Genomic DNA, 26426 nt, shown 5'->3' on the forward strand with positions numbered 1-26426 from the left:
GTCCTTTGGTAGCCCCTCAAGCATAGCTGTTTCTTTGTCAGCTTTCACGGAGTAAAAAAATGCAAAAAAAACCTTGCTCATAACATAGTGGAATGAGCAAAATTGAGGATCTGATTGGATAATAACCACTAAACCAGTCTTAGCTCAGGTTCCAGCTAGACCAACCAAAGGAGGCTAAAGCTCTCCCTAAATCAAATTAATTGACAGCACTCCAAACCGAAGGATAACACGCAAATAAAGGATTCCTTGAGGGCCCCGGCGCAAAAGATCTCTCCCCCTCCCGTTAAAATTCCCACTTGTTCCTCCGCCTTGGCCTTTTCCCTCCCGCTTCCAATTTCTCCCCCTCTTCTCCTCCTCCTTCTCCTCCTCCGCTCCCCCCATGTCGGTGTCGGCGGCGGCGGCGTAGGCGCCTAGGCGGAGCCGTTGTCGGCGGGCGCGGAGACACGCGAGCGAAGGGGTTGGCGGGCGATGGCGGCGCCGGCGTCTGCGGCGGGGCTCGGGGGCATGTCGATGGACAACGCCAAGGGCCTGGTCCTCGCGGTGTCGTCCAGCGCCTTCATCGGCGCCAGCTTCATCGTCAAGAAGATGGGGCTCAGGAGGGCCGCCGACTCCGGCGTCCGCGCGGGTGAGTTCTGTGCTCCTCCCGTTCTCCGGCGGCTGCCTTGCTTAATCTGCGTCTTCTGGCGTTTGGAATCTTTGGATCTCCCCCCTGGGTTGGTGGGCTGGTTGGTCGGCGAAGGGCTCGAGTATGGTTCCGTCGGTTACGCTGATTTGGAGGAGCAGTGGGTAGCGGAATCGAGGCGGGGTTTGCCTTTTTCGTGGCTGTTCCTGGTTTTGGTTGGTGGCTGGGATCTGCTGCTTGTTCGTGGTAAAAAAGTAGCTCGTGCCCGGTAGATTGGCTGGCGGTCTAATGAAGTCAAATAAATTACTGGAGCTGTGGTTGTTGCTTACTGGAGTATTATATTTTGCAACTTCTCGGAAGCTTTTTCTTGATCTGGTTGGTCAGAGCCTGAGTAGTCGTCGAGCTGACGGTGGAGAAAGGATTAAAATTTCGGCCACGGAGACGCGTTTTCCGCTGTTGATTTGGATTTGGCCGCGTGTGAAGTCCAGCTTAGGCCAGCGCGGAGGCTCCTGTTTCCGTTGCAGTTGGATGGCCTGATTCGCTTCTCTTTCTGCCTTGTAAAAAATGATTGCAATGACTTGGTGCCGTGGTCGAAAGTTTTAAGCTCCGTCCGCTGGGCCGTTTTAACGCGAAAGTAGTCAAGATCGAGTCAATGATGTTCCATTAGTACTTTTAGTTGACTCGAAAGCGCTTTACTTTGTTTTACAATATTACGTCTGCAATGGCTATTTGTTTCTTGTCGTGAGTTCTCATTGGAATTGAGCTTAGTGAGCCTGGGAAAGTGGTATTTTGGGCTTAGATGTTTGGCCTTTTGCAATTGTCTTCCATTGCGATTCTTATGGATCAGTCTGGGTGGTCCGGTGGCAGGATCACTATTTGGATAGAAAAGTTTGGCTCCAATTCTAACGTCCATCCTTCTGATGTCTCTTCGCAATCAGAACTATCTGATCATGACTGAAACACGCCCTTTTCAAGGATGAAGTTAAATCGTTCTCGCAATCTTGATGTTTGTTCCAATGGTAGCAATATTACATAAGCTTCAGATGGTGATTCCAGGTTTCTTTAGTGGGAACCACAATTTGAGGCAGATGGTGGGGGCACTTTTGTTTTGGATCGGTCGTGTTTTTCTGGGAATATGCTAACTGAGCTTTATCTGCACGATGGAATATGCTATTTAGTTTTATTATTCATTTTTTAATTAAACTGGTTTAGTTTAGTCAATATATTTCAGGAGAGTCAAAAGGCTTCAGCTGTATATATTTTCTTAACTTTGGAGTCAAAACAAAAAATGAAAAATCTTGTTATCATCGCATATTTCTAAGGTCATTGTGCTTAGTTTTTATTTTACTTGTATGTTCATATGTTATTTATAAGTGGATACAAAATATAAATTTCAATTCCGATTGTGCTTATTTTTTGTTGCTATACCTATAGTTGGGAGGTTGGACATCTTAAATAAATCATTTGGGACTTTTGTAAACATTATTTGAAATAAACTTACATGAAAAATGTTTCTTTCTGTAACACAGGTTATACAGAAATATACAGTAACCATATTTAAGACCGTTGGTATGGTTATGAGTAAGAGTTATATGTATGTATCCTGATTTTTACCACAACTTTCTTGTCTACTGAAATACTAATCTAATTAGCTGCTTTTCTTACACCCTGAAAGTAGCAATGGATAATGACCAATTCACCAGCTTACCATTAGGCATCAGCTATTAAACATGAAGAGTTTTGTTGTTCCCTACGACAAAGTCTTCTGGTGATTTCATTTTAGTTACCTTGAAGTCCGACCAATGCACCTATACCCTTCATAAATTCTGTGCTTGCACTTTCTACAATTCTTAGTGCACAATATAATAAGATTTTTTATTTACATTAAACAGGATATGGAGGATTTTCTTACTTGATGGAGCCACTTTGGTGGATAGGCATGATTTCAAGTAAGACTTTCATTCAATTTAACAGTACCGCTGTTTACTTTTTATAATCTCTTGATCCTTTCTTTGCTTTATCCACACATATGCGCAGTATTTCTACAAATGGATATTGCTGGTGATGTCCCTTCTTAGATATAGCATGTTATGTTTGATCATTTTCTCACTTCTATTTCTTATATTGTTAAATGTCCTTCTGATCAAGTGACCATGATGAGATTTTTCACGGCTGTCACCCTGTCACCTCACGTTAGGCTTGATACACATTTACCAAAGGAAGCTTGTACATGAAGAAGATGATTACATGTCAAGAGTTGAGATTTATGTTGGTAGTGTATGTTAGGACAAACTAACAAACTGTAATTGCTAAAGAAGTGAGGTTAGCGAAAAAACATTTTTTTATAGGGTTGACCAGATGTTATAGAAGGATATTTAGATCAATTTGGGCCATGAAAAATAGCAGGAGAGAGCAAATGAATTTCTTTCATCTGAATGTGATACTTCAATATGAGCATCCCTTACTTCTGTTTGTCATTAGGAAATATAGGTCCAATTATTTCCAATTATTTCTTGAATCTATTTTGTCTCCAAAATGCCGTGTCAAAATTTATTGATTGGAAGTGGACAAAGTTTGACTCCTGAATTTTACAAGTTTTCTAAGTTCGTCTTTGATGCTAGCAAAGTTTCTCCCTCGTTATTTCTAGGAAAATATGTTAGTAATGCTTTTCAAAGGATAAAAACTTGACTTGTGTTCACTCACATTGTCTCCTATGAACAGTGATCGTGGGGGAAATTGCTAATTTTGCTGCTTATGCATTTGCTCCTGCTATTCTTGTCACTCCTCTTGGCGCCCTCAGTATAATCATCAGGTACAGTCATAATAATTCCATGGTAAACTCTTAAGCAGTTTTCTTTATCTTGATATTTAGTAAACTAAAATCACATAAACTCTTAAGCAGTTTTCTTTATCTTGATATTTATTAAACTAAAATCACAGTCCATTCTAAATGTCTGCAGTGCTGCACTTGCTCATTCCATTCTACAGGAGAAACTGCACACCTTTGGTATACTTGGTTGTATTCTGTGTGTAGTTGGATCAATCACAATTGCACTCCATGCTCCACAGGAGCGTGATATAGATTCCGTAAGGGAAGTTTGGGATCTTGCAACTGAACCAGGTAATTACTACTGAAACTTAGTGATCATCATTAGCTTTATTTCTTTTTCATCTGCCAGATTGATTCATTGTTGTTTTCCTTGTTCTCTCAGCATTTCTTACATATGCTGCTATAGTAGTTGTAGCAGCTTTGGTGCTTATATATTTCGTTGTACCTCAACATGGACAAACAAACATCATGGTGTACATTGGAGTCTGTTCTCTTCTAGGATCTCTCACTGTATGCCTCTCCAAAGAGATAACTTTCGGCTCTAGCAATTCATTTTGACATTTCTCTACTACTATTTTAAGCAAGTCCCATCTTCCATCTGATAGTGAGAATCTAACAGGTTATGAGCGTAAAAGCTCTTGGAATCGCACTGAAGTTAACATTCTCAGGAGTGAACCAATTATTCTATCCTCAGACCTGGGCTTTTGCTCTAATTGTAGCCACTTGTGTAAGCACACAGCTTAACTATCTAAACAAGGTAAATGTTTTGATTTTTGTGTTATTACTTTTGGTGCCTTAGAGTTGTGCATTGGTAAATCAATCTGGATAGGAAACATGGAGGGAACAAAAGTGTTTCCTGTTTTCTGTTACATGCAGACTGAACAGTCCATGATAAGCATGTCGGTCACCACATCACCCAAGAGACTATGGATTACTGTTTCCAGTCTTTCTCAATAACGATTTCGCATGCAACTTTTGTGCCAAAGGGTGCCACAGTAATATCAGCACTTCATCACCTCACATTTTCCTGTCATATGGAAGTCTCATTGGCTCATAAAGTAGAATAATCGAAACTAGATGTATCATTTGATCCTCATAAAGAAATTGACATATTACCTTTCGGATGTGATTTCCCTAAATATGTACTGAAGTTGTTAGCACAAGAGACAACTTGTGTAATGCATATAATATTATGGGTCCTTGCAATCTTCGTTAGTGTTTACGAGGTGAAGGGAGCATACACAGCTTTTCAGCATTATATGTTTCTCAAGTGCCATTTGTGGTTCTTTCTATTAAGCTAGGCCTTCCATAAAGCCAATTGTGTGTTTTTGTTAACAACAACATATATTTTTCATCTGTAAATTGCAGGCACTGGACACGTTTAATACAGCAGTTGTGTCACCAATATATTACGTGATGTTTACTTCACTAACAATAATAGCCAGTGTGATAATGTTCAAGGTAACATTTTGCATTGTTTTCATGATGAATAATGTACACCCATTGTCAACTGAACTTCCTTAGTGCAACAATGTTATCAACATTGCTACTGGCTTGCTGTGATTCTATCTTTATGTCTTGTTCTGCTATTAATTTGTGTTCACTGTCTATCTGGAGGTTTACAAGAAAATAGCTCTGACGATATAACTGCAGTTTAGGATAATGGCCTTCCTGATTGCAAGGCACATGACCCTTCGTAATCTGGACCGTTATGACATTTAACTGTGCATACTATATGAAAGTTGAATCCTGCAAGTTCTATTTGCTTACTCATTTACTGAGCAATGCTGCTGTAATTATTATAGATGCATCACAGTCTGTGCCTATCTTTGTCAATGTACCTTATTTGTTCTTTGTGCTGTTACTTTCGAGAAGAAAAATGCCTAAAACATGCAAGGTAAACCTTTTTGACATGCAGGATTGGGATCGGCAAAATCCAACACAAATTGCCACTGAGATGTGTGGTTTTGTGACCATCCTGTCTGGAACATTTCTCCTTCACAAGACAAAGGACATGAATGATAGTATGTCATGAGTTTAGCCATTTTCTGCATCTTCATTAGAAACACAATCTCATTATGTCTAATGGGATTTTGTCCTAAATAGGTACCGGGCCAACTTTGTCCACAAGACGCGCAAAGCGTGCTAGTCAGGGTGGGTTCGCTATCGAGGTTCTTCCATTAAAATATCAAGATTCTGTGGATGATGAGACCTTGCCATTGTCACTTCCCAAGGCTGAAAATCACTACCTGATGGAAGAGTTTCCTCCTAGATACAAAGACTTGAATATGGCCTGATAAATAGTCCTTCTTGCAATGTTGCCGCACACAGTATCAGACAGGGGATTGGTTGATGAGGAACTAAAGGAGTTCAAGGCTTTAACCCATCTATGCTGTTGGATAGAATGTGGTTATGGGAATTATAAGTTCATATTATTCTTGCCCCTTTCTGGATGATGGTTACATCGCTTACAAAGAGCCATATTCAAGTCACTTAAGGAGTTCAAGGCTTTAACCCATCTATGATCTGAACCATCAGGCCACTTAAGTGACTGGTATTCAGGAATAGCAGTTCTGGAAAACTGGATGAAGTGGACACACAATGGCATCATTGCTACACTTTTTTTTTTGAAGTTTTAGTCAGTCATGCAGTTACGCTGCAATATTTGAGCTCATCTGATTTTCTAGGAAGGCCGGTGTTTTATAGAAACATGAAAAGCTTCATTTTTTTTACATGTACCTACCTCATAAATTGCTGCCCAATTAGGTGGCCGGTAACTGTTGTCTGTGTAAGTATCAATTCATACTGTTTTGTAAACAGTTGATGAACTGAATTCTCATGTCATTGTAAATATTTGTTGATGATTGTTGCTGTCTCAATATGCTAATTTTTGTTATCCTTGATTTAAAAATTGCAATTCGCTGGGAAATTGAATTTGACTAAATCAACCAACAACCGTGCATGATGATTTACAAGTTTTTTTTTCAGTGCATGCGTTTGCCATACTTTGTATGTTTGCAGGACATTGCGCATGATGATTCAATTGCAGAAAGAAATAGAAATGGTTGTGCAAGTAGTACATAGTCACGTAGAGTCGTCTCAAATATTCCGGTACTATTGTCATCTAGAAAAGGCAAAAGGTTAATAAACGCATTCCGCTTTGGACTTTTTACCTGGTGTTGTCCCTTCTCTTTGCAATTGCACATTCTTTACCTTTCCATGATTGTTACTCCCTACCAGGTTCTCACTACTGTACCTTTGCAGACTCTGCTTTGGCAAGCTTAAGCACCAACAATGCTTTCTGCAAAATTTAGCTCGATGACTCCTGTGATGGATTAATGGATCTAAGGGGAAAGCTGTGTTAAGAAAAGTTCCATGTAAATATGCTAACGATAGATTGTGCCAGTCATGTGTGGATGAGTGACTACCTACCAGTTACACAAGGTATAGAAACTAGGTAGTATAACTGGTAGAATGTATTTTTGAAGTTTAATTTTTTTTCACAAAAACTAGGCGTAACTCAGTAACTGGGATATTTGGCAAGCTCTCCCTGGTATAATTGCACCCCCTCAAGTCACTGTCTGAAATGAGCAATGTCCTGGGAAGCTCACGTCAGGTTGTATTGTCTTGCCGAGGTCGGTACAACAGAGCATTTCCAACGGAAATACTAGCAAGAAAGCATACAATATTCACTAGAAATCACGCCGGCCATAAAGTTTTGCTAATTATAGGAATATTGCCCCATAAAGGAAAGAACCATATATGGTGCTAAGTAATCTTGCAGTGACCAAAGAGTCCAAGACCATGATTGATCCCATCCTTAAAAAAGCTGCATCCTGCTTATGTAATTTCTGTGCAAGCAGGAGACGAGGTGGGTGAGGCGCAGGCCGGATCACTCGCCGCTTGTTACAAAGCAGCGAGTCAATATATATGCATCTCCCAGGCAGGCACTGCACTGCCCTGAGAAGAATGAAGATAGAATCATAGAATTGCAGGAGCTGCTGAACCATGTAACTGCTGATATTACCAATGTATGAAAACAGTTACTATGGTATTGCATTAGGTTTACAAAGGGGCCATGTTGTTTTATTTGTCCAGCATGCATAGTACGAGAAAAAGCAAGATTTAACACATAACCCAAGTCATAACCAGCGAATTAACGCCACCCAAATCAAGCATTTCCCTGAAGAAGCAGCCGTCAAGTCAATTGCCGGCGGCGGCAGAGAGGAAGGCGTCGACCTTGTCCGCGACCTGGGCCTCCTCGTCGCCGAGCCGCCCCGCGGAGGCGGCGCCCTTCTCCCAGCGCAGGAGCGTCGGCACGCCGCTGAGCGCGAACCGCGGGTCCGCCCGCCACGGGTGCGCCGGGTCCCTCCAGGTGGGCTTGTCGCCGACGAAGGCCCGCAGCAGCAGCACGTCCTTGCCCAGCGCCTCCAGCTTGGAGTAGATCAGCGGCTCCGCCACGTTGCAGTCTGCACCTCACATAGAAATCCGCCGGCGTCAGATGCAAAATCAAGGAGAGCGGGCGGTTTTGATTTGATATTGGGATGCAGAAGAAGATGGTGGGTTGCTGTTATCTACCGGGGCACCAGGTGAGGGAGGAGGAGGGGGACTCGCGGTCGGCGAGGAAGAGCAGCAGCTTCAGCTTGCCGTCGGCGGCGGCGGCGGAGAGCTTCTCCAGGTGGCTCTCCAAGTCGGCGACGGTCGCGTCCACCTTCTCCACCGTCATCTCTCTCTTTCCGACGGAGGGCTCTTAGCGGCAGATTGGAGCTTGGAGACGAAGGGGAAGAAGTCGAGCGGAAGGAAGAAGGCGGCTGGCTGGCCGGCTTTATGGGGCGGCGTGCCGCGATGATTTCTCCGAATTCTCCTCGAAGGACTTCAACACAGGCGTGCGTGCCGTTTACGCGACCCAGAAGGCCGGACTCCGGTTCTTTTCTCATGTGGATTTTGGGCCTCGATCCGCTGGGCCTAGCAACAGGCCCCATTGTGGCTTAACGTCGGCGCATGCGCAGGAATGGATTTGGGCTGGCTGAGCTCAAGGCTACTACCAATTTGAGCACATGCGCAGGAATGAATAGAAGCTTGCCACGATGCTCTCAAAAAAAAAAAAAAAACAAGAAGCTTGCCACGAGCTCGGTTTGCAGGTTAGCTTCTCTATCTCAGCATCACCTTTTGGGTTTTATGTTGTTGATTGATTAGCCACTTTGCTGTGTTGCATTGATGCACGCATACTTTTAACTTCATCTGTAGTGAATAGATGTGCGGCAAGAACTCATATACAGTCTGCAGAAACACTTCCAACATCATTTAGCAAAATCTTGGGAGTTGTTCTGAACATACATGGACTGCCATACAGAGGATAAGGAACAGTCTGGACCATCCAGATGTTGAATGTAGAAATTGGTGTACAACTCCTGCGAAATTTAACTGTGTTCATTCTTAATTTAGTAAAGCTGCAAACCTGTGGCACACAATCTAAAACAGCTCAAGGCTAATCCTACTCCTACTTGCCTCAGTATGCTCAGAGCTGCAGAATTCCCTTGGAGATGCATCAAAAGCTCATGGGTTAAGTATGGATGGAGAGAGCACATTGACTCTAAAATTCCCGCAGATGATAGTGATTGGGACATTTCAGTGAAAAATGGGAGCATGATCGAACTAGACATTGCACGCTGCGCCATCATCTCCTCCAAAAGAGGCTTTTTAAAGGACTAGAAGCCTACGTGGCCACACATATACACTTACTCCGGTCTTCATTCAGGAGCTCGCCATTATCTTGCCTGGCAATAAGCCTTCTTTTTAGGTGGGTTGAAGATCCAACTAACACTTTGGAGTATTCCTTGTCCACATGTCTTTTGATCTGGCCAGACATGGTCTTTTGATCTGAGGCCAGACATGGTTGGCGTAGGTATGCATGTTCAATTTACCGAGTTAATAGAAAACGAACAGGCACTTGACAGAAAGCATAGAATATTAACAAAGAAAGCATACGCTAACCACAAATCACGCCGCCCGACTCCGCATAAATTTTTGCTAATTATAATAATACTCGGCGTCGACATGTGCAGATTTTGTTTGGATGTACCTTCTTGATGTGACTTTAATAAAGCTCTCTTTATCGAAAATTTACAGCGAACACTCCGTAAAGCAAGTGACCAACAAGAGACCACCATGATTGGTCCCATCCTAGCTGCATCCTGCTTAATTTCTTTGCATGCAGCAGCTGAGGCTGATGAGACGAAGGTAGGCCGTATCCCATGTGTATCACACGCCGCTTATTATAAAAGCAGCCAAGGAGCTATCTAGCTACATTGCAAACTTCTCCCAGACTTCCAGGGACCCAAAAGACCATGCTGATTGGTCGCCCCCATTAATTCCTTCCGGCTTTGACCAAAGAAAACCATGCTGGTTGGTCGCCCCCATTCCTTCCGGCTTAATTCCATTGCAAAATCATCCCTGAGATGCCCTGAGAAGATAGATAGGTTGAAAGCCTGAAAGACCAGTAGCAAGACCTGCCTGTTGTTGTTGAGGATGGGCGCTGGTCAGGTCCGAGCTCGAGCTCGGAGGAACAATGGCAATGGCGGCGGCGGCCCGAATTGGCTGCGGCCGGAAGAGAAGTCGCTGAATATCTATGTGCTCTGGCAGGCATATGTCCTGATGGCCGTGACGGGGTTGGGCTATCTGGCGCTGACATGGTCCACGGTGGTGCTGCTGGGTGGCTTCGTCACCACGCTGGGGAGGAAGGACTTCTGGTGCCTCACTGCCATTAGCATGATACACGAAGCCAGGTCAGTGATTAGTGTCTCTTAGCTATTACCTCTGTTCTCTATCAGATAATTAACTGGAACCGTCTATGCTTGATCTCTGCAAACTTCCATGCTCCTTTCCCCTTTTTTTTTCCATATGCCAATATCATCAAGCAAATGTAAGCTGCAACCTATATAGGAGCCTCAACTTATCTTCCACTTCAAACATCAACTTATTTCTCTCAATCGAATCTGGTGTATCATCTATCAAAGACGAGATGATGAATAGCAGCTACAAGCCCTTGCCGGCCCAGAGTTTTTGCAACATATTACGCAGTGTCTAAGCACGCAACCCTGTCAATCGGGACCCGGCAACGTTGCTTGCATCCAGCAATTTCCTTCGTTTTGAACTGTGTCCAGAATTGCCAACGAGCTTGGAGGGATTCCATCAAAGACCACTCTGTTTCTATGCCTCCAGATGCACCAGAAAACAAGGATGGAGCATGTTGCGAAGTCTTGCAATCTCATTGTGAAGGATCGAGTCACACTCTGGCCAGGAACACAAGCCATAACCAAACACATGCTGTTCAACATCGTCATCATCCCATATCAATGCAATGTGATAGTGGGAAGGGCAGGAATTAACAAGTTTGGTGCCTGTCCCATACCTTGCTTTCATGTCCTTGAAAATAACCGCTCTGGCCTCATGTGGTGTCATAATGGTATGTGGTGATCAAAGCTTGTCACATTTAATCGACGAAGAGTCCATGGCTGCAATTCAATATGTCTAAAACCTGAAGGTCAAACAACAACCAAGTAAATGCACTGTACATGCAGCTACAAGATTGTTGACATGTACATACACGATGCGGTTGCAACCCCTGCTAACACTGAACAAAGAAGTCAACTGCAAATAACCAAATAAGATCTGATAAGTTATAACTAAAAAAAGAACCATTAAACTCACCTAGATAAATACCCTGTGCAGCTACGGATCAAGAAATCACATTGCCTCAATGTGTCAAACCATTGCTGCTGTGGTCTTGGGCAGATTTGAATTTTCACAGTATATTGCAGTGATGGAGGGGCACTTATTGCCTGATTGGCATTTCCGTGAGGGCATACATGTTTTTGCAATGGCATGTGCAGGATCCTGGTTATTTGATTTGCAATATATTCCCACAGTATATTTTGTCGTACAATGTAAGAACATGTTACTTAATTCTCATTGACGGGTGGGGCGACAAGAACCCTGACTATTTCATTTGCAACGGCATATGCACAGGATCTTGAGCGACACGGAGAAGATGATTATGCTCGATTTTTTGGATCCTAGTGGACGAGATGATCGATAAATCTCATCACATTTTGTTTAGAAGATCTCGTGATATTCCTAATGCATGCTTTTTTGGGTTTGTTGGACTTCTATGCCTACGGCTCATACCTATGGTTTTAGTTTTAGAGATTCTCTGCGTGTCTGGGTCTACCATCTGTGTCGGGCTCTCGCTGTGGCGCCTGGTGCAACGCCATTATGGCAACACTGACAGCAGTAGCGGACCCAGGAAAAAAATGTAGGTGTGGCGGAATTTAAACAAAGAGAAAAACATGTACAATGCAAACTCAGTAGAACATTATACTCCATCCGTCCCAAAGTATATGCTTTTGTACTCAACAATATCAAAAAATTAAATATTGACATAATTTATGGACCATTTGTCTGTGACATTCTGTTAAGGCCTCGTGAGATCCCGAAATATAGGGCGCACTGGCCTGTTTGTCTGTGACATACCGAAATTGCCCACCAAAAAAATCTCCACCTTCTTCTCCAACGAACTGCTGCCCCTGGCCACCGCCTAAACTTCTCCCTCATCTCCCCCCATGACGACCAAGCCTACCCAGTAGCCTCCACCGCCGGCGTCCAAAGCCAAACCCTCTTCTCCACCGCCGGGCCACAAGCCTTATCCCCTCGCCTCCACTAGGGGCGAGCACGAGCATTCGAGGAGGAAGGGCGCAGGACGAGCATGTGGTCGCAGATGGCGGCGAACTCGGCATGACCTCGGCGACCAAGCTCCACTGGGTATTAGGTTTGTGGACAAATTTTAGGTGTGGCGGCCGCCGGACCATGCCGTACCGCTGCGTCCGCCACTGACTGACAGTGACAGTACCCAAGCAAACCTGATGCCGGCACTGGAAATATTCTATTCTCTGGTTCTCTGCCAAGGGGCACTCTTTTTTTTGTGGTACGCAAATAACTTTCGGGCACACCCCTTGTTGCTTCACTCAGCCGAGCATGCAATTTTCCAAAGAAGTGGGGCAGAATAACAATTCAAGATTACTTGCTTGATACCCGAGCAAAATGCAGGCAGGACCCTGCATCTATCAAAGGTAGGAATGTAGTCAACTATGCTGTCGACTTGCTGGACTCCAAATCGGTCCAAGACTACCTCTCAGGAGCAAGGATGCTGGACATGTTCATCAAGCAAGGGGTGGATTTAAGGTCACTGCTCCTGCCATCAAGGCCAAAGATTCAGAAGCTCATCGATACACTGAGGTGGAGAAGCAGCAAAAGAGAGATCACTGAATGCGCCGCCAGGATTGTGGCGCATCTTGCCTGGGATATCGATCTAACACAGTACCCTGGGGCAATACGGTGTGTATCCTCCCTGCTCGATACCACCCTGCCATATTGGAATAACCGACAGGGAGAAAATCATCAGTTACCTAAAAGTAAGTTGGAACAGTCTACAGCTGTAGAACAAGGGTTGGTTTCTCGTGGAAAAAAGCTAGATCAGCGAGGAGCAAAAAAGAGAAAAGGTCAAGAGGGCGATGACCAACAAGGCGCAGGGGACAGCTGCACTGATGAAAGAGGAAATGGCTGGAATGTGTTGATTCTGCAAAGCCTGACAATTCTTGAGAGGCTGGCGTCTGACGAACACAACTGCAGGGACATATGTGCCACCCCCGATCTACTCCCCAAGATCATGGCACCTATCTATTCCGACACATTAATCCAAGATATCAGTGTAAGTGCACGGGAGAATATAGTGAACGGATCATTCAGACTGGTGTACCAGCTTATCCGTGCTCAGGGATGGACTGGCAGAAGGCTTTGCCGCGAGATGTCTGCTAGCAAGCAGGTGATCAGCAATCTGGAGATGATTCTTGATTACAGCAATAAAGCTAACAAAAAACTGCAGACGAGAGCCATACAGATACTGACAGAACTGACTTTGGATTTGTCAACAAACCTCACCGTGGATACAAAAGAATATCTCATTAAGAATCAGTTGCAGATCTTCCTTACTGGTTACGGAGAGGAAGACCCTGCCACCATGTTCATCAGAAAGAATAAGCTTAAAGTCACATCTGGGGAAACATTAGCATTACTATCCAAGACAGAAACTACCTCTGCGTTTATCATCAGAGAATATAATAGTATTTTTTATCATCTCAGTGAAGTACTCGATGCTAAAAGCAACACCATATACATGATAGCAGCATTGGCCATCTTGGAGAATTTGTGTACTAACTGTACACTGGATGGGGAATATGTAAAGGAATCCTTGCTGTCAAAGGTTAGCTTACAAAATCTACAAACATCTAAAGCAGCATGACATGAGTTCTAGATTTCCTCCCTCTAACAGTACCATGAGATCAAATATTTGAAGTTCAGAAAGTTACACTATTGTTGCAGGTCCTCATGAAAGTACTGCCTGTACTAATGAGTAAAAGGAAGCGCCCAACAGAAGCATCTCAAAGGAAGCAATATTGGGCGACTATCTTATCAGCATCGAGAACCGAACAGATGAGGAGAAGGCAATGCAAAGCATGGGCAGATGATGAAGAAATCGGCGGATTTTCCTCAGAGGACGACGATGAAGAAAATCGACTTTCCAGACACAGCAGCCGAAGCAAATCATCTTATCAAGCAAGCAAGGAGCAAATTGATGAGATGGAATTGCAAGAAGCGTTGTTATCCCTTACTTTGGTGATATGTAACAAGCTGATGGTCGGTGGAAATGACTCTGACAATTTGGGTCCGAAGATTCCAAATGAAAATGGTGAAATTTTGGTGATGCTCAAGGCTAGAACTCTCAGGCCACGGCCGGCTGTCTACGGATGGTGAAGCTTTGTGGTCAGATTGCTGTGTCAATGATGCGCTGCAGCCTGTACATCACCCAATTCAAGGATCACAATTTCGTGGAGTCACTGTCTAAGGCTTCTGAGATCATGTCTAACCTTGAAAGCTGCATGTTTTTTGCTGGGACCGACTGTGGATTGAAGAAGACTGCCAGGCCTTTCCTCTCTGATCTTGAGAAGGAACTCGAGGAAGCAGTCAAGTTGGTTGGTTAATTAGAAAGTAATTGAGATTTTTCTACCCTAACCTTTTGCTGTTCTATTCCTCAAGAGCAAATAGGCATGTGTCCAGTCCCAGGAAACATGCTATATTTCTTCCTTTCAGTACAAAACAATATTTGCATTGCTCAAATTGTCCACATCCCTCTTTGCTTGTTACTACGAATGCTATAAAGCAGGGACTCAAGCCTTTTCTCCAAAAGGAAGTGTAGCCATTTTATGAAACAAGCCCTGTTACGCGCCAGTACCATTTTTGCTCTGTTTCCCTGGGATTTTCGCCGGAATAATGTCCTGCGCCCGGCTTGCGGCCTGTCTGGAATTCCATCAATGCTACGAACTGATTTTCGGATGACGAAATTTACCCAAATTTCTACCCTTTTCATTTATTTATTTTTTATTTTATTTTTTTGCATTCAAGCAAGGCATCACCAAAGGAGCAACTGACTGAACTGGGCAAGGATATTTGAGAAGGGGACTCACCGATTTCTCTCCGAAGAATGCGGCTAGCGACGACGCGTCAACCCAGACGGCCATCCCCTCCGGCGAGACGGGCACGGGGCACTGGCCGAGAGCTCGCCGAGTTGGCTGGCGTCTGGGAGAGGAGTGCGTGGGGCGGATAGATTGGGCGGAAGCGCGCCGCCTAGGTGAGTCCCGCTGCTCCTCCGGCGGATATTGGAGAAAGGGACTCACCGATTTCTCCCCGGAGAATGCAGCTAGCGACGAGGCGGCAAGCCCGACGGTCACCCCCTCCAGCGAGCAGATGGAGAGGGAGGAGTGCGCGAGACGGATGGATTCTGCGGCAAGAGCACAGCCTTGGTGAGTTCGGCTGCTCCTCTGGCCCGTCGCCGGATAGGGCTTCCGTCGTTCCCAACTCCGGGTAAGACGAAAGATGTTGCTCTGTTTTTCTCTCTCGGGAAACGGAATTGAATCAAATTTTTAAGTTTAATTTTTAAAAGTCCACTTCCATCGATACATACAGACTTAGTACGATTTTGCAGTAAACATTTTAATATCAGATATTTATTATGAATCAGATAATAAATTAGGTTTATTATATGTGTGATGACACGGTATTTTTTATACAATTATTTGATATCATAGGTTTACTATTTTTCTATGAACTTTTTCAAACTTTTAAAAACTTGAATTTATGACAAAGTTAGATATCTTGTACTACCGTACTCTCAGAGGTCGACACGACATTCCTACACCATCAATTTAGCTAACTAAATGTAAATTAAAAAAATTATATCAATAGAAAGTTCTTTTGATAACAAATTTAATGATGTACATTTTGTTTAAAAAATATTTAACTACCCAAATTGATGATCTAGAAATACATGCATGTCTCATATTGGGAGGGAGTAGAACAGAACTGTGACGCCCGAACTATTATCACTCCAAAATACGAGATACAGGTTCCCAGCGTCATGCAAGTTTCTCAATCTCACGAGTTCTTGGAGAGAATGGAAGGAAGGGGAAAGTAGCTCAGCTAAGAGAGATTACCAATTGTCTCACGGAATAGCCTCAACAGTATTCTTTAAGTTTTTTTTTAAGACAAACAGTATTCTTTAAGTTTTTTTTAGGGGAAACAGTATTCTTTAAGTTTTTTTTTAGAAACAAAAGTATTCTTTAAGTTTTTTTTTTTGAGATCAACAGTATTCTTTAAGTAGTCGCCTGGTCCTGTGCCAGCAAGGTGGGCCGGTCCATCATGGGCTTGGTCTTCTCTTTGACGGCCCAGTGAGCTCGCGCCAAACGCCTGTGTTTCTTGTTCATCAGTTTTTTCAGTCGGACACTTTGCTTCAGTTCTTCTCCTTCCAGTAACGTCGTGACAAGAACATATCGATACGGGGACAGACAGACACAGATACTCGACTAACGCTGTGACTAAAACAGAACATTAACTGAGATGGGAGTAGTATCATTCACGTAGCCATGACAGCGGCCCACACAAGTCTGCTACTCGAGTAACGCTGACGCAGAGTCTCCGAACAGTTAATTTATCCTGTCCTTGCAATCCAGCTTGCTGGCATACTGATTTGTGACTGCAGAACAGAGATGGTCCTGACCTCGTCACCTATGTATACTCTTCCTTGGTTCCCACGAGTCCACGACAAAAAACGGAAGAATTGGCGACTTTCTTTTTCGTGCTTATTTCTAGAACAACCGTATCTTTTTACAAGTAAAATCTTGGTCTCTGCATCGCACAGCTGACTTTATTATATACTACTGCCTCCGTTTCATAATTCTTATCGGAATATTACATGTATCTAGATGTTTTTTAAAATAGATACATCTATTTTTTAACAAATTTGAGATAAGAATTATGAAACGGTTGCTAGCACTCCATCCAAGATGGTTAGGCAAGTCTCGTGCAACCATTTTTAGACGGTTGCACCCAAAAAGTTCGTAGAATCATGTATTTTCACAAGTTATAATTCAGACCAAGTACGAATCTAGTGAGATGTTGTACGGATGACATATAAGAAATTCAAACTCAAAAGTAAATCGTTCTTCCAATTTCATAGAGACCAACAAATAGAACATGTCTCCCCTAGAATAAGTGATTTGATGGGCCTGCTTAATCCGTAAACCATTTTCCGAATATAAAAGAAATGCTACGAGCGGGTGAAATATTGAATGCTCTGTAAATAACATGCCACACTAAACCTGCCATAGGACAAGAGATAAATAGATGTCGTATCGTTTCATCCTCATCAGAAGCAACACTCTTTGTTCCTCTTCTTTCGGGTCTCTCCGGATTGCTCCGAATCCTTCCGTATAGGCTCCGGGAGGGGTTCAGAAGCCCTCTATACCGTCTCCAGACTGGGTTTTAGAAGCTCTCTGTATTGTATTGTCTCCAGACTTAAGTCCGGATGGACAATCTCAATCTCCACTCTACGTGTGGCTCCGCTCAGGGCTGGTGGACATGGACTGCCTTTCGAAATTACTTTTACAGAAATTAATAAAATTAAAATAAGTAGCAGTGTGAAATTCCTAGAATACCCTAACCCGTTACTACCCCTAAAAGCGACCAGGAGAGCTGACTTGAGGGAGATGCATTGACCCAATTCGTGCTGCACCATCAAGAGCTTAGAGCTGCCTAGGCAGCCAGGCAGCAAGATCACTCACCGCTCTCTGAATCCAGAGGGAGCTATAGACTAGCCCCCAAAATGGCAGAAGCACTGGTGACGGCGGTCGTGAGAAAATTAATCGAGTTATCGAGCGAGAAAGTCAGCAGCATCATTGCCGCCGTGAAGAGCTTCGCCGTATCCGGGCAGCAATCCAAGAAACAAGCCGGGGGCCGGCGGCGGCCGGAGGAGGCGTACGTTTTGATGGCCGTGACCGGGTTAGGGTACCTGGCGCTCACATGGTCCACGGTAGTGCTCCTGGGTGGCTTCGTCACCTCGCTGGGGAAGAAAGATTTTTGGTGCCTTACGAGCATTAGCATGATACAAGCAGCTAGGTAAGGACTTTAATTGCAACCTTTAATTTGTTTGTGTCCAAGTTTTGCCATCTTTTCTTGCCAAATTCGAGTGGTCGAGAAAATCCATAAAATCTGAATATCTTAACGATTCTAAAGAACTTAGGAATTTGATAGTCTCAAAAAGATAGAGTAAATTTGAACAGACCGTACATTTTGTAGTTGGGGATTCCAACAACCACAGTTGACACTAATTTTTTCACAGAATCACATCTGTTTGGGCAATCTTTTTTCAGAAAACCCAAATCTATTGATTTAGTGGGGTGAGCAGCAAATCTGACACTTATTTATTTGCCATGAAGTTTACTCGTTTTATATTTGCGAACTGAGCGTAGCTAAGGTGGTTGGTTCCATGTGGTAGAACCAGCCCACTCAGGTTCAATTCTCCGACTTGACACGGGTGCTCGCATTTCCCTGGATTTATTCTAGGACATAACCGGCATTTTGTGCTTTCAGTGCGAGTGACGTACCCGTCAACTACGAGACGCCTGTGGTGTACCCGTCAACTACGAGACGCCTGTGGTGTTTCCTTAAAAAAAAAGATAGAGTAAATTTGAACATACTACATTTTGTAGCTGGGGATTCGACCAAAATAACTGCAGGGACATACTCCGCGCCCCTGATATCCTCTCTAAGATCACAGCACCTCTGTACTCCAGCACACTAATCCAAGATATCAGTGTAAGTGCATGGGCCGATGTAACAAATGGATCGCTCAAGGTCGTGCACAGGCTCATCCGTGCTCCGGAGTGGATTGGCAAAACGCTGGGCCTTGAGATCTCTGCTAACAAGCAGGCAGTGAGCAACCTGGAGAGGATTCTTGATCATGGCAACAAAGCTAATCAAGAACTGCAGATGCGAGCCATAGAGATCATGACGGAATTAGCTTTTGATTCGTCTACCAACCTCAGCACAGGAACAAAAGAAAATATAATCAAGAAGCAGTTGCATTTATTACTTACTGATGATGAAGGGGCAGAAGAAAAGCTTAAGAGTTACGGCTGGGAAAGCACTGGCATTTCTATCCAAGACAGAACTACTATCCACAACAGGAACTATGTCCATGTTTATAATGAGCAAATAGAGTAACATCATTGATCACATCACCGAATTGCTTGATTCTAAGAATAAGATCATATACAGAACAATAGCAGCAAGCATGTTGGAGAATTTGTGTACTCAGTTACTCACCATACAATGGACAAGGAAAATGTGAAGAACACCTTATTGCGAAAGGTAAACTTACATAACCATTTATGTCATTTAAACATCTAAAACAAACAACAGTCATTGGCAAATAAAGACCATACACAGAAACATATTGACTTCATAGTTTTACAGAAACCCCCCCTTATCAGTATCATTTGTGCAGCTATATAAATTTTACATTATTGTTACAGATCCTTGCAGAAATAATGACCAGCAAAAGAGAACCCCCAAATAAAGCATCTCAAAGCAATATGTCTGCACCAGGAGACAACACAAAAAGCCAGGAAAATCCTGCAACAGGTGATGAAGAGAACCAACTCTCAATAGATAGCAGCCAGATCAAGTCACCTGGTCGAGCCAATGAGGAGCAAACTGCTAGGTCAGGGTTGCAGGAGGCACTCCTATCCCTTACTTCGGTGATATGTGACAAACTGATAATCAGTGCAGATGACTTTGATGATGCAGCTCGAAAGATTGCCCCAGGGGAGGGTGAATTTGTGAGAAAACTCAAGGATATAGTAGATACAAATTGCCGGCCACACCAGACTGTTTAAGAATTGTCAAGCTTTGTGGCCAGATTGCTGTATGAATGATGCGGCGTGGCCAGTACACCACACACTTCAAGGATCAGAAATTTACAGAGTCACTCTCCAAGGCTTCAGAGATTATGTCTAACCTTGAAAGCTGTATGCTCTTTGCAGGGACTGATTGCGGCGTAAAAAATAAGGCCAGGCCTCTTCTTTGGGACATCGCGAAAGAAGCACTCGAGTTGGTTGGTCAGAACGTGTAACCGTGATTTCTACCCTTGTGCTATGTGGCACTATTTCTCGCTTTCATTACAAAACACTATAGTGTATTAATGGATTTGAATCGATTTTATGGAACTTGTAATGCTACCCTTGTGCTATGTGCTCAGAATGATGATCAATGATAACACCGAAACCTGGATAAACTGAAGGATGTTTTCGCAGTTCTGGCTTTGCCGTCAGCCTGGGATACCATCTATGTTAAGAACTACTCCCTCTGATCCATGAAAAGTGTCTCCCACTTGGTACAAAATGGACGACACACTTCTCGTGGATCGGAGGGAATAATTTTTGGACGACGAAATTCACCCAAATCAACTGAAACGCCGTCTAAATACAGGGTACCGCAATATCAAGGATACTGGAAAAGGGAACTCACTGATTTCTCTCCAGGGAGAATGCAGAGACGATGGGGCAACCCCGGCGGGCATCCCCTCCGACGAGACGGGTACTATCCAACTGCTCGCCGAGTTAGCGTCTGGGGGGAGAGGAGTGTGGAGGGGGGTGGATTGGGAGGAAGCGCGCTGCCTAGGTGAGGTCCGCGGCTCCTCCGGCGTTTCGCCGGCTAGGGTTTCCTTCGTCCCCAACTCCGGGAAGATGAGAGGCGTTACCTGAAGATGGCGTCAGAAAAACAACAAAAATAGAGGCGAGACTGCCTAGGTGAGGTCCGTGGCCTAATGTATCTCTGTGGATTTGTTTTTCCAGATTTTGAAAGAAATCGCTTGTATGAGATGCAAACTTTCAGAACAACTATCTTCCCATGCAAGATGCGAAGGCAGATATCATCCCAAATCCTAAACCTACAATTCGAAAAAATTCGAGGAAAGCTCAAAACAAGAGGAAATTGCTGGGAGGATCCATTTAACTTGGCAGCAATATTCACTTTCATTCATAAACTCGTGGATTTAAAAAACGGCCCCTTAATCTTTGCCAAGTTGGATCAACTTAGTCCCAAATAACAATTTCGGACTAAATTAGGTCACGCTGGCATCTGACGTGGCTCGGGAGGGGGGGGGGTCTTTGCAAATTTGTCGCTGGTGTTTCTTACGTTGAGTCCCCTGTCATTTTATGGTATATACCCCGTGGTCCAGTCAGAGATACGAAGAGGCGACAGGTTGGATATATTCAGAAACCCCTCTCCCTCGTCGTGTGTTAGACCATCGGGCCCCTCCTCTGTTACACCGCCTCGCCTGAAGGCGACAGATCGACGACATAGAAGGCGATCATCCTCGACGACCTCCGACGGCAAAGCCGGCGACACCCGCACGTCGGAGATGGAACCGCGTAGACGAGAACGATGGGCGTCGACGACTTCGGCGGTGAGCACTGGGACGGCGGCGGTGCCTTCACAGACGCAACCAGCTGTAAAATTTTGGGGATTTTTTAGCTACGGTAAGGGATTTAATCTTGGACCGCGGGTTAGAGGCCAAAAAGTGACAGGGGGTTCAAGGAAGATAACAGCATCCGCAAATTTGCGAAAAGGACCCTCCGAAGCCATGTCAGCCACCAGCATGACATAGTTAGGCCTGAAATCGTCCTTTTGGACTAAACTGACCCCACGTGCCAAGTTTAAGGTGCCGTTTTTTAAATCCACAAGTAACTTATGGATGAAAGTGAACATAGTTGTCAAGTTTATGGATCCCCGATGCAATTTCCTCTCGAAACAACCATACAAATTCAGGCCGCTTATTTTCAGACGCAGTGAGTAATAAAAAAAGTTCAACAATCCAGCCCGACAACCTTAGTTATACTTTAATTTTTGAAAGAAAAAAAAAATCAAATTTATGATGTTCCAAGACTTCATTAAGTTATTATCGATATACTTTTGGCAGAGCTATTATCATATTAAGGATTGTTACATATCGTGCTTTTCTTTTTCGTAAATATGCAGTTCTCCACTGACAAAAAAAAACAAAATCTAGATTTGCAATGATTCCATGACGGTGTTCCCAAAAGCATCCTTGGGAGTTGGGAGCGACTCGAGCGATGGTGTCTGATACAGGCGGACAAGTAGGTCTAGGTCTGCATCCACGTGACTACTGAGTGCCACTCGTCTAATTTTTTTTGCTTGGACGAGACTAATTAGTGGCTGTTGGCTCATACTTGGCCTTAGAGTGAACGTCCGCCTAATTAGAAACTCCCTCGTCCATCCTTTCTAGAAATAGATATCCCGATCCCCTGTCGCACGATGATGGTCTCAATTGCCTTTCCCTGGATGGGCATCACCCTAGACTTGATTCCGATTCGAAAAATTTATAACTTTTCAACCAAGGATCTAACTATGATCTGTTTACATCGCTCGACGCATATGCCAACAAACCGTGAATTCCCCCACAACAAGAAATCCAAGCTCTTCATGTGACACTTCCCAAGAAAAAAAAACTTCGGAAGTTTTTTTTCTTTGGAGCAAAATCATCCATGATACTCTTGGACTGCTCATCCCGCTGGGGCAACGGATTTGGAAAAGAGCGAAAAAGCTTCCGGGAGGTACATTTGCTAGAAGTTTGACTTAGCACGAAATTAGAACATCTTATATCGAGAACGGAAATAGTATATTAAAAAAAACTTGATTTTTTTTTAAAAAAAAAGAGGTTTCCTCTCCGATTTCCATTATGAGAAACCAGCATCTACAAGTCCAAGTCTGAACAAAAGTAAGAAGGAAATAGCCAATTACAGTTTCAACAAAAGAAAAGTGCACTAATTAAGCAGATTTGATCATTTGCCCCACTTTACTTCGCACTTTGATGATTTGCCCCGCCCTGTGTCACTCATGTAAGTGACACAGGGCGGGGCAAATCATCAAAGTGCGAAGTAAAGTGGGGCAGACACAGGGCGGGCAAATCATCAAAGTGCGAAGTAAAATGGAGCAAATCATCAAATCCCCACATCCAGATCTCTAAATGCATTTTTGCCCAGCAGCTTCAGCTGCACTGTCATCACGCCTGCCTCCTAGGGCTACATCTAAAAATAAAATTGATGGCGACGGTGTGTGACCTTCCAATCAGTACGTCTCTCTTCCAACCGGCATATGTAGATGGCTTGATTTGATAGGGTATAAATGACATTCTAATCAATTTTATTTTATTTTGAATCCACTGTAATAAAATTGTTGTGGACAGGTTTTATCTATCACATTTTCTGTACATCGTCGTGTAGGAGTAGGATCCCACGGCGAGTGCGGCATTGGCCCCCAAGGCAAAATGCAAGCCAATTGGTGGTCAAGTCTTCACGGAAGCTGTGGTCAACTATATATATATATCACATTTTCTAGTCCTTTCTTTGAAGGACTAGAAAGGATCGAGGTCACGAATTCAATCGATGCAGAACATGTGCTAAGGTGCAAGAGCCGTTGTGCGGAGAGCCAGTGAGGTGATACATGTAAACAGAGATTATTATTATTATTTTTACATACTGTGCATCCTCTTTGTCTATCGGACGGCGTGGCCAAGCACATCTAAAAATATCGTGTACTTTAGTTAAAACGGAAATGATACTTTTTTATAGATTCCTTTTGTATTTCGATACGGTCTCATGGCAAGTTGATCACTACGGAGTGAACAAAAAACGCAGATCCATCCAAACAGGGCGAAGACCACTCACAAAGCATAATACAGCTGCAACATAAATAAAATCTTGACGATGGCATCTCGACGCCGCCGCATAAATTAGGACAACTTGGCCACTTGTTGCCAAGAACTACCAGTGTGCCACGTGAAAATTAGGTCTTTTTTACAGTAGGACAAACAAATATGGTCCGTTCATACAATTGAGCTGAAGGTCTTGATTCATCAATACTAGGAGGCAAAAGGAGTACTTCCTCCGTTCAACAATGCAATGTGTATAGATTTTTCTCATTTGTTTCACAATACACCTCATTTCTCTCTTGTTACCCGCATCCGGTCAATAACTACTCACATTCATTTATTATTAACCCAATATGAGTAGTCGGGCACTAGAAACGAGAGTTGTCTTGGTCTGAGTGCACAAATCTATATGAGGTGTATTTTGAAATAGAGTGAGTAGTATTTTCCGTTAGAAGGGCAAAATAGGAAGGGAAAAAAAAGCAAACAAATCACCGGCCATATCAGGTCGTGCAAAATAGGAAAGAAATAAAAAAACAAATAATACCCAGATATTCTGTTACCGATTCATTGTTGAGTTCATGCTACGTCGCTAGTTAGTGGCTTCGTTGCCCACGAATGAAACGATTAACGAGTATTACAGTTCTTAGCATCACATAAACATGATTTAGCAGAGGCGGCGAACTTTGATCTGACAAAAGTGACGGAAAAGAGAAAATGGTGCTGAAGAATGTCTTCCGTGTATGCTGGTGCATGCATTCGAGTTGGGGCTGGACAGAGAATCAATCAAGAGAGCATTCACCGCCTCCTAGAAAAATCAATCGGGGTTGGCTGGCAACGATGCCGCGGCGGGTGGCCAGCAAGGACGTACAGATCGATCTGGCGCTGTTCTGCTTGTTTTGACTCTTCATACGAGTGTATTGTTTTTTTGAGAGATTAATTTGGCGTTGGACAGGAAATAAATTTCCATAACCACTAAACTAATAATGGAGATATGAGCAATTGCTGTTTTTTTACGTGAGGAGGCGTTCAAGAATTTTTCGTTTCCATCAGGGCAAAAGTTTTACGTGAGAGGCACTCAGGATGTTCATTGCCATCAGGAGAAAGTTACTCCTACAAATCCGGTCAAAAATATTTACTTCTATGAAGCCAAACGTGAAATTACTGGAGTACCCACTCTCTAAGCCGTTGATTTAGTCCAATACTAGTAAGTTGTACCGTGAAAAGCCCCGAAAGTTAAGCTTCAACAAACGCCCGTCGGAGTGTTTCTCCTCAGAGATGCCATTCATGTTATATACAGCTGATCTGCTGGGAGGTAAGCCGAGATACACTATGGAGTGAAAGAAAAACGGAGACGATCCTAACGGCAGAGCACATGCCAGGAAGCATAAAACAAACGCCAACATCATCACACTGGAGTGAGAAACGTACACTAAATATATATAGGAGGGACTTTGATGTCCGCATCACTCCATGTTGTCACTTGGTATTAGGGATGCACATGGGATTTCATTTAATTACATGGGAGTGTCTATTTGTAAGTCGTTTAAGAAATAGTTATTTCTCAATCAACAATCGTAACCATCCAATTAAGATTTTCTTATCCATCAGTCATACATTAATCTTACACGAATCTCAACGATTGAATCAAAAGGTTGTTATCATTGACTATTAAATTGTTATTTCTCAGTCGTCTAAGAAATAGCAAAACCGCAATTATATTATCTTCTGTTCCTAAGTCAATCTCCAAATCCATAAGTAAATGTTAGTACTTTTCTTTTATAGATTTTGAAAACGATCTAGAAAAAATATATAAGCGGAATCTCGCTTGCATCCCTAATGGGTATCCTTCCCCCTCATTGCCGTCAGAGGACCGCAAAGCCCACATGACGAACGATGTGAGGAGGAGGAGGGGTCATCCTCTTGCATCGGACCGAGGGGAACTATGACTGCAATGGCGGGATGCGGCATGCGGGCTGGTGACACGTGGCTCCTCCACGATGTCCTTGATCTCTGCGTCAGTCCGTACTATGTAGTTAGGCGTGGGACTTGTGTTCGAGGTTCACCATGTTGCATTTGCCATGGACGGGTTCAGAATTTCCAAGGTCGATCCATGCATGGTTTAATTTGTACTCCCTCCGTTCCTAAATTCTTGTCGCTGTTTGCACTAAAACAGCGACAAGTATTTAGGAACGTACTTGCCTAGTGATCTATAGCTTTTGTAGCGGTGTCTTTTTGCCTAATCAGCTTGACCGATGAGGTTGCCGGTGGTTGTCTGACCATGCAGTCCTTGGCATGCCTTGGCTTGACAGAGGTGTTAGAACTTAAGATTCATTAGGCTAGGCCTAAACATGCACTGGTAATTATTTAGAGCACTAACAGTAGATAAAATAGAGAAGTTCATACTTGCGATGGAGGAAGATGCCATTGTCGTGGAGTCGGTGGACAGATGAAGCAGTGGCGACGCCGTAGAGGAAGTAGGGGAAGTAGTCGACGGAGGGGTTCTAGTGAAGCTTCTCCTTCCTTCCGGTCGCCACCTGCACTGCCCCGGAACAGGAGCAGAAAGCTCGGGCCTTCCCGTCGTAGACAGTGCTTTCCCAGATCGGTTTTGGGTTTAGGGTTTCGGGATTTCGTGGGCAAAACGAGAACGAGAGTCACGTCGACGTCTACTGCCGATTCCCTTTCTTATATAGCACTGCATGACAGGGGACCAGAACCATTAATTGGTTTTGGCACCCCCGATCAGGGTGCGTATCGTTCGTTGGGATAAGGCCACGAACGTTGGTTCGTGGGTC

At 43.7% G+C, this 26426-nt stretch overlaps 4 protein-coding genes and 2 long non-coding RNA genes across 7 annotated transcripts; 3 read left to right on the forward strand and 3 right to left on the reverse strand.

The window, feature by feature from the left end:
- The first annotated feature begins 323 nt into the window (after positions 1–323).
- On the forward strand, positions 324–6339 carry LOC100822374 (probable magnesium transporter NIPA4). The gene is made up of 9 exons (XM_003577693.4): positions 324–625; positions 2515–2571; positions 3344–3434; positions 3583–3743; positions 3835–3962; positions 4072–4209; positions 4821–4913; positions 5371–5476; positions 5559–6339. Exons 1-9 carry the CDS (start codon positions 469–471, stop codon positions 5747–5749), a joined length of 1122 nt encoding a protein of 373 aa, XP_003577741.1. The 5' UTR covers positions 324–468; the 3' UTR covers positions 5750–6339.
- A 1102-nt stretch (positions 6340–7441) lies between these two features.
- On the reverse strand, positions 7442–8346 carry LOC100822680 (thioredoxin-like protein Clot). The gene is made up of 2 exons (XM_014903026.2): positions 8031–8346; positions 7442–7921 (listed from the first exon to the last, which is right to left on the reverse strand). The coding sequence occupies exons 1-2, from the start codon at positions 8176–8178 to the stop codon at positions 7656–7658; spliced, it is 414 nt and encodes a 137-aa protein (XP_014758512.1). The 5' UTR covers positions 8179–8346; the 3' UTR covers positions 7442–7655.
- A 518-nt stretch (positions 8347–8864) lies between these two features.
- Positions 8865–13653, reverse strand: LOC106866897. Its single transcript, XR_002965985.1, has 2 exons — positions 10864–13653; positions 8865–10778 (listed from the first exon to the last, which is right to left on the reverse strand). It is a non-coding gene; the product is annotated as an uncharacterized LOC106866897 (long non-coding RNA).
- On the forward strand, positions 9635–14776 carry LOC104584616. The gene is made up of 3 exons (XM_024462827.1): positions 9635–10237; positions 13650–13770; positions 13890–14776. Exons 1-3 carry the CDS (start codon positions 9981–9983, stop codon positions 14319–14321), a joined length of 810 nt encoding a protein of 269 aa, XP_024318595.1. The 5' UTR covers positions 9635–9980; the 3' UTR covers positions 14322–14776.
- A 3755-nt stretch (positions 14777–18531) lies between these two features.
- LOC112272331 lies at positions 18532–20807 on the reverse strand. Of its 2 annotated transcripts, none has more exons than XR_002965987.1 (2): positions 20430–20807; positions 18532–18941 (listed from the first exon to the last, which is right to left on the reverse strand). It is a non-coding gene; the product is annotated as an uncharacterized LOC112272331 (long non-coding RNA). The 2 variants fall into 2 exon arrangements; XR_002965986.1 differs by lacking the exon at positions 18532–18941 and adding an exon at positions 19247–19535 and having other exon boundaries at positions 20430–20806.
- LOC106866896 lies at positions 18938–20144 on the forward strand. Its single transcript, XM_014903328.2, has 2 exons — positions 18938–19271; positions 19436–20144. Exons 1-2 carry the CDS (start codon positions 19233–19235, stop codon positions 19796–19798), a joined length of 402 nt encoding a protein of 133 aa, XP_014758814.1. The 5' UTR covers positions 18938–19232; the 3' UTR covers positions 19799–20144.
- Positions 20808–26426: the final 5619 nt, after the last annotated feature.

This window comes from Brachypodium distachyon, chromosome 4 (genome assembly GCF_000005505.3).
Source record: "Brachypodium distachyon strain Bd21 chromosome 4, Brachypodium_distachyon_v3.0, whole genome shotgun sequence".
Lineage (NCBI taxonomy): Eukaryota > Viridiplantae > Streptophyta > Magnoliopsida > Poales > Poaceae > Brachypodium > Brachypodium distachyon.

What these genes read in the sequence shown, in the direction of transcription:
- LOC100822680 (XM_014903026.2), bottom strand. Translation starts at nt 8,178, where the DNA reads ATGACGGTGGAGAAGGTGGACGCGACCGTCGCCGACTTGGAGAGCCAC. An exon ending in CTCCCTCACCTGGTGCCCCG is followed by an intron (nt 7,922 to 8,030) that starts GTAGATAACAGC and finishes TGTGAGGTGCAG; the next exon opens with ACTGCAACGTGGCGGAGCCG.
- LOC100822374 (XM_003577693.4), top strand. Translation starts at nt 469, where the DNA reads ATGGCGGCGCCGGCGTCTGCGGCGGGGCTCGGGGGCATGTCGATGGAC. An exon ending in GTGGATAGGCATGATTTCAA is followed by an intron (nt 2,572 to 3,343) that starts GTAAGACTTTCA and finishes TCCTATGAACAG; the next exon opens with TGATCGTGGGGGAAATTGCT. An exon ending in CCAGTGTGATAATGTTCAAG is followed by an intron (nt 4,914 to 5,370) that starts GTAACATTTTGC and finishes TTTGACATGCAG; the next exon opens with GATTGGGATCGGCAAAATCC.
- LOC106866896 (XM_014903328.2), top strand. Translation starts at nt 19,233, where the DNA reads ATGGACAAGGAAAATGTGAAGAACACCTTATTGCGAAAG. An exon ending in AGAACACCTTATTGCGAAAG is followed by an intron (nt 19,272 to 19,435) that starts GTAAACTTACAT and finishes TTATTGTTACAG; the next exon opens with ATCCTTGCAGAAATAATGAC.
- LOC104584616 (XM_024462827.1), top strand. Translation starts at nt 9,981, where the DNA reads ATGGGCGCTGGTCAGGTCCGAGCTCGAGCTCGGAGGAACAATGGCAAT. An exon ending in AGCATGATACACGAAGCCAG is followed by an intron (nt 10,238 to 13,649) that starts GTCAGTGATTAG and finishes TTATCATCTCAG; the next exon opens with TGAAGTACTCGATGCTAAAA. An exon ending in AGGAATCCTTGCTGTCAAAG is followed by an intron (nt 13,771 to 13,889) that starts GTTAGCTTACAA and finishes CTATTGTTGCAG; the next exon opens with GTCCTCATGAAAGTACTGCC.